At 38.6% G+C, this 14,401-nt stretch overlaps 1 protein-coding gene across 1 annotated transcript in view; it reads right to left on the bottom strand.

The window, feature by feature from the left end:
• Positions 1-391: 391 nt before the first annotated feature.
• The window catches only part of NUCKS1 (nuclear casein kinase and cyclin dependent kinase substrate 1), a 30,400-nt gene continuing 16,390 nt past the window's right edge, over positions 392-14,401 (bottom strand). The window contains exons 2-7 of the mRNA XM_064273299.1: positions 11,913-11,962; positions 9,428-9,533; positions 6,539-6,594; positions 4,071-4,223; positions 2,880-3,029; positions 392-1,518 (exon numbers count right to left, since the gene is read on the bottom strand). Of these exons, the coding sequence (XP_064129369.1) occupies positions 1,319-1,518; positions 2,880-3,029; positions 4,071-4,223; positions 6,539-6,594; positions 9,428-9,533; positions 11,913-11,962 (715 nt within the window). The 3' untranslated portion in view covers positions 392-1,318. The remainder of the gene's footprint in view (positions 1,519-2,879; positions 3,030-4,070; positions 4,224-6,538; positions 6,595-9,427; positions 9,534-11,912; positions 11,963-14,401) is intronic.

Here is a 14,401-nt window from a genome sequence, read left to right as displayed (position 1 = left end):
TACTCCCGGCCAGGGAAGGGCGTGAGGAAAATAAAGACTAGAGATGGGAACACTAGTGTCTTACAACAGACCTGGCAGACACTGGGGTGGAGAGGGCAGTGGTGTCCCTATGTAGTAGCAGGAAGCTGAGATACGTTCTACAGCACGTTCCTACAGAGAAATGGAAAGACAGGGTATGGCAAGGAAAACATTGTCCTCCAAACCAGCATGGGTCATGGGATCTGAAAGTACATCTATGGCATGAGAGTATCAACTCTCTGTTCTCATAAAGAAAAAAGCTCAACTCTTTGTGACTGAGTTTCACATTGACTGGTACTTTATTTGCTTAAAACCTAGACAACATTGTCAACTGGAGAAGAAATTCAGTGTGATATATAGATTGGTCTTGCCATTTAAATTCTAGGGTTTTTTTTTTTTTGAGGGGTGGAATCCTTGGTAAAATTTTACCCAAGAAACAATAGATACACATATATTTTAAAAACATGAACCATTAGAGAATGAGATCTGAAATCAAGAGTGATTTCAGTTTTGGTGGCCCCTGCCTTTTTTTTTTTTTTTTTAACTTCTTAAAGACTGTCGCAGGATAAAGGATCACTGGCTCTGAGTCTCTTTGAGATAAAATGAAAAACAAAACAAAAAATCCACGCCCTCAAACAAGGTCAGGTAACCCCATTCCCCATACCCTCCCACCGCCAAGATAAAAAATATGAATACTTTTAGCAATAAGTCAGAATTTATCTTGACCTCCTACCTGCCTCATCAGTGGAAGTTTAAAGTCATGATTTTCTTTAAAGACGTCTATTCGATACTCATGTATACAGATAATAAAAGCTCATATTAGAGACAACTGATTTTTTTAAAAAGTGCAGGTAGGGAAAGAAGCAATCATTTTTAACTAAAATTCCTCTACACTTTTTGATTACTGTTCAACTTGCTATCATTTAGCAAAAAGCAAGATTTTTATAGTGTTCATCTCAAATCTTACTGCTTTACAGCTGTGGTATACTGTCCACTAAAATAAAAAGATGAAGCAGTCAATCCAGTGATTAATTTGACATGGCTTTCATTGGGGATTGGGGGTAGGGGAGGGTGGCAAAGAGAGGACCAACATACAAAAAGGCAACTTAAACATACAATGGTTTTCTTAAAAAAAAAAAGAAGAAGAAGGGAAAATGTTATTTTCAACAAATGGAAAAAAGCATTCAAAGCCCACGAGTCAAGCCATAGCCAAAACCATGTTTATCTTAAGTAGGTTCTTTTTTTCTTTCTCTCTCTTTTTTTTTTTTTAATAAAATCTCTCCCCAGACCATCATCACTTTTAATCCTCCCCAGACTGGGCTTCATCCTCAGATCCTTCGTCCCCAGACTTTTCAGGTGGAGGGCTGGCAGACGTTTTCTTTTCTGGAGGGCTTTCAGGCTCATCGTCGTCCTCTTTGGGGGAAGGAGTCTTTTCCTTTGATGCTTTTGAAGCTGTGGGACGACCCACTTTCCCTTTGCCTTTCACTGGACTTGGTGTCACTGAAAGAAGAAAAATACCAAATTGGGAAACGGAAGAGAAAAAATTGTTTTTAATAAAAATCAGCTATAAAACAACCTGTAAGAACAAAATCTATAAAGACAAAACTCCAACTTACTAAAAACAAAGATGGGCACCGAGGTACACATATACCCCTATAAATCTCTCTCAGATTCCAAACCTGTCAGGATAAATTGTTGCAGTATGCTCTAGTGGTTTTCAATCACTTTTTCCAAAACTGTCATGTTATACCAGCAATAATCCTTGTGACGGGAGTCCCTGGTGATGCAAGTTAAGCGGTTAACGCACGTGGCTGCTAACCAAAAGGCTGAAGGCTCGAGTTCACCCAGAGACTCCTTGGAAGAAAGGCCTAATGATCTTCTACCTCTGAAAAATCAGTCATTGAAAACCCTATAAGTACAGTTTCACGCTGGCACACACAGGGTTGCCACAAGTTGGCAATGACTCGATGACAACGGGTTTAATGCTTGTAATAGAGAAACAGGAGGCTACAGGAGCCACAACAACCTCAGTGCCTTGTGAAACACAGCCTTTCTGATCCAAGTTGTTGATGATCACTTTTCGTAGTTCTATCATTCCCAAGAGTAAGAAGTGATGAAGAAAAGGTTTAAAAATTACTGGTTCGATTAGCCTGAATAAATCTCTATGCACAAAAAACAATCCAGCCTTGTGATTTAATTACAAGTTAGTTCTGACGAGGAGAATATCTGGCAGAAACCACAAGGGCACAGAGAAAATGAACCCATGTTGTCCAGAGCGGTTTCATTCTGATAGCAGAGGGGACAGGTTGAGGGTCGGAACATAGACCTTAAATGCATTCATGTAGGTCTGTGTATTTTTCAAAATTTCAAGTATTCACTAGCTGCTGGGGGTTTGAGATTGTGATAATGATAGGAAAAAGGGGCATTTATAGCTATGCTGACACAGTGTTTCTACCACCATGCCTGATATAAACAGGTCATTCCCAAATCTTGGGTATGTATAGCAGTAGTTGGAGAACAGGGTTCAGCCTACCAGACTCTTGAAGGGGTCGGAGTCCTTATTTTAATAAAGCCCTATCCTAAACAGCCTTTCCTAGGCATTGAAACAAACAAACAAAAAAAAAACCGCTGAAGGGGACCCAGACCAGTTTTATTTGGTAACAAATCATAACCCTTCTCCTACTGAATCTATTTTAAGTGATACTTCTAGGTATACAAGACACGATCCATTTGGAAGTCTTGCATCCCTCCTAAGTACCTGGCAAATGTCAAGACACAATAAAAAATTTCTGTACAGAAAGTTTTATTGGTTCTTGAAATCTCTTACAGCAGTGTTTTAATCTCACTTCTGCACAACTCACCTGTTGCCTTTAGCCTGGGTTTGGGCATTTTTTTTTCTTTTTTCTCAGGTTTGGACTTCTTAACCATCTTTTTGTTTTTCTTTTTTGAACTGCCATAGTCACTGTCATCATCATCTTCCATTAGGAAATCTTCATCGCTGCCGGAATCTTCTAGGGGGAAAGAATTTTAACATCCAACTTAATGTGCACTTTCTTCCATGTGAACAAAGGGAAAGAGTGTTAAGAATGACTGAAGGACTGATTTTGGGAATCAAATGCTTTTAGATTCTACTTGGAGCTAAACTACCAATTTGGTTGGAGTTGTTACTAGCCCCGCCTATAAAGTTGGTTTAGCATTCACCTCACCATAAGGGTTACATGACTTATTTGAAGGACAGATCAAAAACAGGAAGGGGGTAAGGAGCCCTGGTGGTGCAGTGGTTAAGCACCCAGCTACTAACTGAAAGGTTGGCAGCTTGAACCCACCAGGCACCCTGTGGCAGAAAGACGTGGCAGTCTGCTTCTGTAAAGAACACAACTTTGGAAATCCTGTGGGGCAGTTCTGCTCTGTCTTATAGGGTCGCTATGAGTTGGAATTAACTCAACAGCAACAAGTTTAAGAAACAGAAAGGGGTATCTGAATAAAAATCGAACCATCCAACAACCTTTGGTAGTTGCATCATTGCCGTGTAGTGCGGATGAGATTAGGGAAATGAAATTGAACAGACCTGGTGTTTTTGGTGCAACTATGAATAACTGCAAAAGAAAACCACACGAAACAAAAATACATACATCTAACTAATCTCAGTAACCTGTGAAACATTAAACTAACAGTTTTTAGGGAAAAGGAGAGCTGTCTACATGCCTTCCCCCAGGCCAAAATACAAATCGAAATCACGTAACCTAACACCCATACATGTAACTGTTACTCTAAAAATTGTTCATTCAATATTTGAGTACAAATGGATGTGCCAGTCACTGAACAAAGAGTACAACCATTAGCAATGATAGACAATTGTAATCATGAGACTCTCAGAACCTTTTAAATATTTTAACATACTAATGGCTATCAAAACGGTCATCTCTTCCAATTGGAAGTAACTACCTAATTTAAGGGACTGGCTGTAACATTTAGCAACCTAAAAAATACCAAAGTGATCAAAGACCAGATACTACCATCACAACCAAAGTACCCCAGCCAGTCTCACGTACTCTCCTGGAATGGTGCCTCGTCCTCCTCCTCTCGTTCCTCCTCACTGCCCACGTCTTCCATGAGCATCTCTCTCTGCTTAGAAGCTGCTTTTGATGCTGCCTGCCGTTGCTGGCGCACATTTTTATGGTCTTCTTTTTCATCTTCACTATCCTCTGCAACATCAAAGTCGTCATGACATAATCAGTAGAGTTCTGTGTTTGGTTGAGGAGTGGAAACCCCAACACACAGTGGCCACCACGGGATATGATCTGCAGTTTTATTTCATTCAAAAGGGTAAATTCTGCCTTTTACAAAGAATGAGGTGTGGCCATTTCAATTCAGAGAACTGAGATAAACCTTTACACCACATATTTAGGCCAGTTAGCTAAAAGACCTTTGTACAAGTTTATTAAAACAATTTACTTTCAGAGTACAGTCTATTAATTAAAAAAGTTTCAGCACAGTCATGTTTGTGAGTGAATCTGATGAGAGGGCAAGCTACTGCCTGCTGGCTCTAGATCATGGTTTATTTGTATTAGTTTCTACCTACAGCCCTTTTCCTAGACTTCCAGATTCCCTTATTGTGAAGGGTTAGCTGTTGCTTTTCTGGAAATGCTTGCCACAGTCAGTTCTCAAATCATCACTTTCACTTCCAAAAACCTCATCTAGAAACAAACAGAGGCAGGTAATGAAGCTGACCTTGGCAGACCCCAAACTAAACTCACCTAGTAGTGCTCAATAAGAGTTTCAAATTAGGGCCCACGAGGCAATAAGGCAGATGAATAATAGTGTGTATCATACAATCACAAGATCACTAGATAGCACAACAGGTTAATATAATTTATTTTCAACTTATACAGCCAGACAGCAGACTTGAATAGGAAGGAACGCAAACGGCTCAGTGGAATAAATTTAGAGGAACCTTGTCTACCTTTACACATTAGCTAAACAGCACTCTTGTTTAAAAGGTGATCCAAAAACGCAACAGCAGGAGAATGTAGGTCAAAACTTAAGTGGCTGGGATTGCAACCAATATTTACATACAAAAACAATTTGTATATAAATTTTTGAATCAGAGAAACTAATCCGTGCTGTGAACTTTCACCTAAAACATCCCCCCCCCACAAAATAAACAAACCAAACCTTAAGTGGCTGTGAGCAGTATGGAATAAACTCTCAATTCTAAAAAGAGGTAATTAAAAAATAAATACCAACAGTAAGTAAAGTCATCAGAATTTAACATTTTTATTTGGTCATGGCATTTCTCATTAATTTATATTTATTCTTTTAAGTTAAAATTCTTAGAGAACAGCTCTCTCTGTGGCCATTGTTTCAAAGCACTACTTCCCAAGTCTAAGAGTGAGGTTGAAACTAACTTGTTTGCTTTTCATCCCAGAGTCCATTACTTCCTTTTTTTCATACCAAAACCCTGGTGCCCTAGTGGTTAAGAGCTACTGCTGCTATCCAAAAGGTTGGCAGTTTGAATCTACCAGGTGCTCCTTGGGAAATCCTATGTGGCAGTTCCACTCTGTCCTATAGGGTCGCTATGAGTCCCAATTGACGGCAACATGTTTGGCTTTTTTACTTTATTTTAGCTTATATGTATTTCTGAAAACCCTGGTGGCGTAGTGGTTAAGCGCTGTGGCTGCTAACCAAAAGGTCAGCTGTTCAAATCTGCCAGGCGCTCCTTGGAAACTAGGAGGCAGTTCTACTCTGTCCTATAGGGTCGCTATGAGTCGGAATCGACTCGACGGCACTGGTTTTATATGTATTTCTAAGGAGCCCTGGTGATGCAATGGTTAACTGCTCAGCTGTTAAATGGAAGATCAATCCTTCAAAGCCACCAGCGGTTCCTGGTGTAAAAGATTTCAGCCTAGGAAACCCAATGGGGCAGTTCTAGTCCATCCTGTAAAGTCTCTATAAGTCAGAATTGACTTGAGGCACACAACAACTGATACATATTTCTATTATTCTATTTATCTTGACATCTCTTATTTGTTCATGTTAGTGGTTTTCAATCTTGACTATCCATCAGCATAATCTGTAGAAGCTTTTAAAAAACAAAGCCTCCAAGTCCCACCTAGACTTACTGAATCAGAAATCCTGGGGCAGGACACGTTTTTTTAAAAAGCTTCACAGGTGACTGTAATAGCCATCAGGAATAAGAATCACTGTGAGCTCTTTGAAGATGGGGTATCTCTGTAATCTCAGTATTTCTAACCAAAAACCAAAAAACCAAACCCAGTGCCGTCGAGTTGATTCCAACTCATAGTGACCCTATAGGACAGAGTACAACTGTCCCACAGAGTTTCCAAAGAGCGCCTGGTGGATTCGAACAGCTGACTATTTGGTTAGCAGCCATAGCACTTAACCACTATGCCACCAGGGTTTCTAACAGTATCTGGTAAATAAAACCTGCTTATTAAAATGTCTAATGAATAAATATATGACTAGAATTACACTTATTACATTAAAAATAGTGTACTACCTGCTGAGTGAGAGTCATCCTTCTTGGTCTTCACATCTTTTTCTTCTGAATCCTCACTAGAAGGAGAAAAAGCAAACGCTTATTCTTAGCCCAAAGTCTAAGTGAACACAGATCTGTGGTACTGACTTGAGAACACTGAAGAGTATTTCTTTTTCTGTATTAAATGTTCAAATAGATCCTGAGGAGTGAAATCACTTCCTTTACTTCCCTACCTTGGAATAAGCAAGTTTATCTACTTTAGAATCTAAAACACTGCTTCCAATGGGCCCAAAGAAAAAAAGAATGGCTGGCAACAAAGGCTGCAAATCTCTCACCCATGGCTAAGGCTTGGTTCACAAGAATATTTAATAAGAAAAGATACCCTCTGTGGACAGAGACACAGCATAAGAATACTAAAAATAAATTACATAAAGTGCATATGTTGATGGTAGTAAACTGGGCAAATAAATGGGGCTGATGCAAAAAGCACCTTAAATACAATCATTTAAGGGAAGTGGATTTCAGTTATGTAACCGACAATATTCTGAAAAATTTATCTAAAATGAAATGAATATAAATCTATTAAGTAATTATTTCCTGGTACTTCTTGCTTCTAGCCATTTCCATGCATAGAAACATCAACACACAATTGCCTTGTATCATGGAGAAAATAAAAGTGAACTCAAGACCACTCTGAGAAGTAAAAGAAGTTAAGAGGTTTCAAAGTTTCCATGAAGTTTTTTAAAGCAATTTAAGTCACAAAGATAGAAACTCTATGTCCTTACAAATCTCAGCTCAGGAATCTGGGTTCTAATGCTCCTCCTCAGTGGTAAAATTTTATGATTCCACAAGAATTTTGATGAACAAAAAAAGGGAACTCAAAAATAAAAACTGCATTCATAGCTTTCCCTTCTCAAACAGCAGGTCTCGTAAATCCCTTTTCCAATGACAAACTACCGAACCCAAGATTCCTAAGCAATGAGAAAAACCAAACAAATTTCTTTACTAAAAAATGAGTCCAAGACACTTTATCATTCTGAAACTTGTGATTGTTCTATATAAATGTTATAAATGTTGTTGTTCAAAATAAGCATTTAATTCAAAAGTCTACCACAATGACTAAGAACTGTATTATTTTCTACAGTTCTCTTATTATTGAGTTTATTGACATTAATTGGATAAATCCTTCAACCCCATTAAAGTTAAATAACAGCTAAACTTTTAGGTGGAGACAAACAGAAAAATCCACGCAGGACTAGTCTGAGGGAATTAAAACATCTAAGGCACTTAATACAAATGGCAACAAATTTATTATAATCACTTATACTTAGGAAAGAATAATAAAACCAAATGATTGCAACAAGAAAAAATTTAGGCTAGATAAAATTACACTGGTGGTACATTGTGACAGGCCACAAAGGAGTCCATTCCTAGGAGAAATACAGTAAATGAATATTATAACAAAAGACAATCTAGTCCATCTAAAGCTGGACAAATAATGCACGCACACGTAACGCACAACGGGGTTGCGCAGTTGGCAAAAAGTGTGTAACACATGCATTATTTACGTAAAAATACGGTACCATGAAGCATTAAAAGACTTGTTTCCCCCAGTGTAATTTTCTTACTTTTTCTCAAAAGTACATTTCTGAAGTTCTCCAGCAAAGAAAATATTTGAGGTTAGTGATAAAAACAAAGAGAAAAACAGCAGGTAATGCAGGTATTTAATATTATTATTTCTAAGGACTCAGCACCGTGTAAACTCACAATGGAAAGACTTCTGCCTAGGGCTACACTGTCACTCTACTGATTCTAGTGCTCCAAGGGAAATACTTTAGAACAACTAGCGAGAGATATTATTTTGGTTCTTGTACAGCTCAGTCAACTTTGATTAGTTATAGTATTATTTGGAAGCAGTACAGCCTAATGAGGGGCCCTGGTGGTGCAGTGGTTGAGCACTTGGCTGCTAACCAAAAGGTCGGCAGTTTGAATCCACGAGCAGCAACTTGGAAACCCTATGCGGCAGTTCTACTCTGTCCTCTAGGGTCACTGTGAGTTGGAACAGACTCGACAACAACGGGTTTGATAGTAGCCTAATACTAAAAAAGCGACTTTGGAATCCAACAGACATGGTTTCAAAAGCTGTTCCTCCATTTGCTGAGCAATCGCAGTTAACTCACAGAAGCTCTCTAAGTTAGTATTACCTACTCTAGTAGAGGTGTTGTTAGACTAGAGACTGGCACATAATATTCCTAAATGGTGGTGGCTATCATCATCATCAGCACCACCACCACCAAGTCCTGAAGTTACGCTACACTGAGTATGAGTCTCTGTGTGTGTATCCTTTAAGAGCAGTCCCATGAGGCAAAATTATTAAAAATTAATGAACTCGTTTGTAAAAGTGAGGGAAAGGAAACTACCCTGAAATGATTTAATTATTTAAACAAAGGAGAACTGATTATGAGACAGTAACCTCAGCAGGCTATACAATTTAGGTTCTACCAGCTTTAGTTATGATTCTGCCAAGGATCTGTGACTGAATAAGATAGGCCAGTTATTCTTTGCTATCAGCACCATAAAGTTGTCAACACTAACACTAAGTAACAAATTACACACTTAAATAACTTAACCTTTCTGCCTATGTTCAGAGGTTTAAAGCAGCAGCAAGGCATTCCTGGAGACTACCTCGGATTCACGGCTGAGCCCCAGTAAGCCTCACGACCTTAAGGAGGCTATCCATCTAGATTCAGAAGCACTGCCCGAGAGCACATGAAATACGCAGAACAACGCTATGTGGCAATGAGCACTTCCCGAGAGTCTGTGGAGATTCCACCAACCTAGAGATCAGAGACTGCCCTCATCTCAGAGCGGCAACAGTGTAAGCAAGAATAGAACAACAGTATCTCTTACCTATCTTCCTGTGAATTCTTTCCAGATCGTCTCTTATTTTTAGCTTCTCGGGGAGATGATCGGATTTTCTTAGCTGGAGGGCCCGAATCTCTTCCATAATCTTCATCTAAACCAATCATGTTTCAAATTCAATTTACTTTATATTATGATTTTTACATGTAAAAATCACCACTGCACTTATGAGATGATTATCTTGCATGCTATTTAAGTGGTGAGAGGGGCAAGTTTTCCCAAATAATTTTCTTTCTTATTTTTAAATTCTTTTCCACCCCAGTCCTACCACCTTAACTATTTCCATTTTTGTATATCTAGTCCTCATGTACGTATTTTTAACTTATTTGTGGGATAAAGGACTTAGTTTTACCCCCAAGTAGGCAGCCTTCGTCCTTAGCTCCAGAGAAGTGACCCTTGGAGTAACTGGGGTGCCTTGGTCTGGGACTTCCAAGTCAGACCTGAGAAATCTATGCTGGCAAGAGGTGGCTCGCTGGACCAGCAAAGACTAGCCTCAGGAGGCATGAGTTAGCCTATCATTCAGAACTAGTCGATAAAGTCCTGAATACAGAGGCTCAGAGAGAACATCCGTTCTCTGTAGAGTAGCAACGACCCTGGGACTTGGAAGGTAACCGCTGGGAACCTTCCCAGACCTCGCCCTATGCATGTCTTTGTTTGTATCCTTTTAGGTTATAATGAATCTGTAGTGCTAAGTATAGCATACTCTCTCTCATGAGGTCTGCGAGTTGTTACAGTGGATTATCAAACTCAAAGGGGTAGTAGGAGCCCGCAGATCGGAAAGGAAGGGTGTAATGTGGACTCCGGAGCCTGCGGCTGGCATCCTAAAGGGGTAGTGGGAAACCAGCCCCACATTTGTGGCCACGGGTCAGCAGGCTGGGGTGTCATGTGGACCCTCCAAACTTGCGGCTGGGTCTGCCTATTTGGCAGTCTGAAGGATGGTGTCCTTTTAACTTGTAAGCTCTGACCTGGGTAGCTAGGGTCCGAGAGTGCTACAGGAGCAGCTAGCGAAGAGGATGGAGAAATAGACTGGATCAATCTCCACATTTTGGGGATTGGATTCATGCTGATCCTTGCCATGCAATATCTATAGCCAAATAACGCTTATCATTTCAGAACATACCTTTTTAATTTATTAAAGATCTTCCCTGTTTCAACATCCTTACATTTATTTGAAAGTTTTTAGAGTAATACAGTTATATTTAAAACACTTTAGAAAGAACCTACAATTCTGCAACCCTAACACAATTATTGTTATCAAGTAAATTGCATTTAATCTAAGGTCTTAAATGTAGCATACCCTGGCACTTAAGGAAAATTACTACCAATTTCAAAAGCCCTATAAAACTAGAGAAAATTACCTACTCTAACAGGTGAATATTTCAAAAAATATTCATTGCACTATTATGTATAAGGATAAGAAGCTGGAAGTAGTCTGGCTATTTAGCAATAATGGAATGACTGGGTACCTTATAAATTCCACAGTACAATATTATACAACCATTAATAGGAATTTTTCAAATAATTTTTAATAAAATGAGAAAAATATTATAAGTGTGTGTGTGGGCGATACAAAAGGCTATAGAAAGATCTCAGCTACATTTTTAAAAGGAAAAAGATAAAAGGCTAGCAGTTAATAACAAAAAGGTTAAATGACCATTTGCTGGCTAAAGGGCCTTGAGTAATACCTCTGCCTGTTTCCTTACCTGTAAGATGGAAATAATAATATGTACCATTACAACAGGATTGTTATAAGGATTAAATGAATAACCATAAGGATTTAGAATAATTCCGGGCACATAGCAAAGCATTTAATAAATGTTAGTATTACTTTCAGGAGGTAGGATTGTATATTTCTCTTCTTTGTATCTTTCTGCATTTTCTGAGTTTTCTCAAAAAGCACACAATATTTTTATAAAGTTGTTAGATTTAAAAGAAATAAAGACAGAAAATAAAAAAGTAAACTAAAAACCCCCCTTGAGTCTATGCATCTGAAAAATAGTAAGGAGATTAAGAACACAAAAAACCCCTTTATGCCTATGGTTTTAAGACATATTACTCACTCTGTAATAAATGAGTTCACAAAGTTGTTTCACACAACAGACTCTCCCCTTAGTTACTTTACTGTGCAAGAACTTAACCACCAACACAAGGTACAACTTTACTTGGATTATAGCAGGAGATATTTTAAGTAACAAACAATGTATCAGAATTCATGGACATTTAAACTTTGGACTCTGAAACTAGGTAAGAAAAAATTATCGAAATATTTATTTTCAATGATTTACCAAGGTAAAGTTAATCCATGCAAGTTCAACTTTTGTTTTGCCTAACACAGATCTGGATATAATTTGCATACATAAAAATTTTAAGATAAAATGTATTCCAAAAGCATGACTTTTAAGAAAGTTATATAAGCTGGAGATTCTCCTACTAGTCTGTCCAACTCACAATGAATTGAAATCACAAAACTTACCAGCATCATCAGATTCCTGAAACTGTGAATAATCAACGACCTTCCTATTTCTGTTGAAAGAGAAACTCTAATTAATCACGATAAAAATAAAAATGTTGGACTTCTAAGATATCAGAAACATACATTTCTATTTCATAAACAAACTAGCTCTCCAAAAAGCAGTTTCTCAACAGCCACCCCCAACCCAGCCAAATACTTCTTTAGGCATCTGAGATTCACCTGACAGTAAAAGTAAAACGTGTTTTTTCAGAAAATCACTTAGGATGCAGCGTATCGACCACATGGCAAACAGTTCTTCATGGCTCTGTAAACCCATACTCCACTACCACGGAAAAAAGCTGACCTGTGAACACCGTCGATCATTTTGTTAAGGCAAAGTGCCACTTGAAATAAACCAAAGGTATTTTAAGCTACAATTCTTATGTTGCTCATCTCGGTGATAGCTCAAATCCCATTTTCACCGTCAAAACCACCTCTCATTTCCCACAGCACAAGTACAAAAAGCAGCAAAATGAGTCAAATCACACATACATTCATTATATTTACAGTGATATCACATGTGCACAAGTCAAAATCGAAATGCTATTTCTCACTGCTGTCTACACACACACACAATAAGACTATGACTAAGTTTGCATGACAAAAGCAAAAACTTAATAGAATACAGTTACATTATAATCCACAAGGAGTTCCTGGGTCCTGCAAACAGTTAACTACTTAGTTTCTAATCAAAAGGCTGGAGGTTCCAGTCCACCCAGAGGCACCACAAAAGAGAGGCCTGACAATCTACTTCTGAAAAACCAGCCACTGAAAATTCTACGGAGCCAGATTCTACTCTGACACATACATCGGATCACCATGAATCAGAATCAACTCAAGAGCAACTGGTTATGATGCACAAACGATTTATGACGACAGTAAGTTAAGACTTACGCAGAAGGGAAAGGAAGTATATTAATAGAATATTAACACAATATATCCACCCAAAAGATGCTTTTTATTAATGGATCTGTAAATGAAAAAATATGAAAGCCTCACAAATTTATGTATCTACTTGACTCGAAATGATTTTAAGTACTTCCTACTAGGTAATGGGGCCCTGGTGGCACAGTGGTTAAGAGCCTGGCTGCTAACCAAAAGGTAGGTAGTTTGAAGCCACCAGCCGCTCCTTGGAAAACCCCAAGAGGCAGTTCTATTCTGTCCTATAGGGTCGCTATGAGTCGCAATCAACTCGATGGCAACAGGTTTGGTTTTTTGGTTTCGTGCTAGGTAAAGCATCTTTAACCATCCTCAACAAATCTTAATTTCTGTTTACCTATTTCACATTCCAAATCTAAACGTTTAAAATTCCTCTCCTTGATATCACATACACACACTTCCATGTTAATATCTAAACAGCATGGCACTCAAAAGAGCCACAGATAAAAGATGCGCTGTAACTGTAGGCCTCCACGGATACAGAGCAGTGAACTCTGAAAGGATCAAGATCAATATGCCACCGATCACACTTAACCCTGAGCAGAGGGACGTTCCTGTGTTGTAGACTAAAACACCGCTGAAATTCCAAGGCACGATGGCCAGAATGCAGGCACCAGTCCTCTTCTGTCTTAACATGCAAAGCTGATTTGGGTGGGGTAAATCCTGAAAACACGATTGGGATCTAAATGTAGAGGAAAGTAGAGGTAGATTGGGCTTCCAAAGGAAAAAGACTCTCAAGCATTTGTATTTTTTTTCTTTAGCAGATCACTAAGAATTATCTTTTCACTTTATTCTCTCAATAAGTCAAAATGCAAAACCATAAAATAAGCTTAACTACATGTTTTAAGAAAATGAGTTTCTATTATCAAGAATACCATAATATTAGGAAACTTAATTTCAAAATTATGACTATTAAAAACCTAGTATTTGTTGGGCTAGTGTGCAGACGCATGCCGTGCTCCGGCAGAACACTGACCGTTAACGACAATCGCCAGGACAACAGTGTTACGACCACAGAACCAAGAGAAGAAAAGCCTCCAGAAGAGGGAGTGTTTAATTTTAATTTCTAATAATTAAAATACAGGTTCTGAACTTGCAAGTATAATTCTCGCTTATTCCATACTCGTGGAATCACAACTAAAATATCATTTATTTCTGGGTGCCACATGTCAAAAAAAAAAGATCATACAAGAATACGTAAGGGAGGGCAACTAGAATGATGAAGGATATGCCATTTGAAGAAGAGGATGAAATGGGAATTTCTACCTGGCAAAAGGGAAGGCAGATGTTAATTCCTTAAGGCTCTGAAGGAATAGATGAGCCTGCTTAGCAACCAGATTGAGTGAGTTCTACATATGGAACCTTCTAAGTCTGCTAATGATGGTTACTTTCTTAGTCCACCCTTAGAAACACCCCAGGACAATACTGTATAAGGAGCTCTGGTGGTATAATGTTGAAGTGCTTGGCTGCTAACTGAAAGATCAGCAGTTCTAACGGACCAGTGGCTCCAC

The sequence above is a fragment of the Loxodonta africana genome, chromosome 20 (assembly GCF_030014295.1).
Source record: "Loxodonta africana isolate mLoxAfr1 chromosome 20, mLoxAfr1.hap2, whole genome shotgun sequence".
NCBI lineage: Eukaryota > Metazoa > Chordata > Mammalia > Proboscidea > Elephantidae > Loxodonta > Loxodonta africana.
The sequence above is the reverse complement of the archived record's forward strand: the minus strand, read 5'-3'. Positions and strand labels throughout refer to the sequence as shown.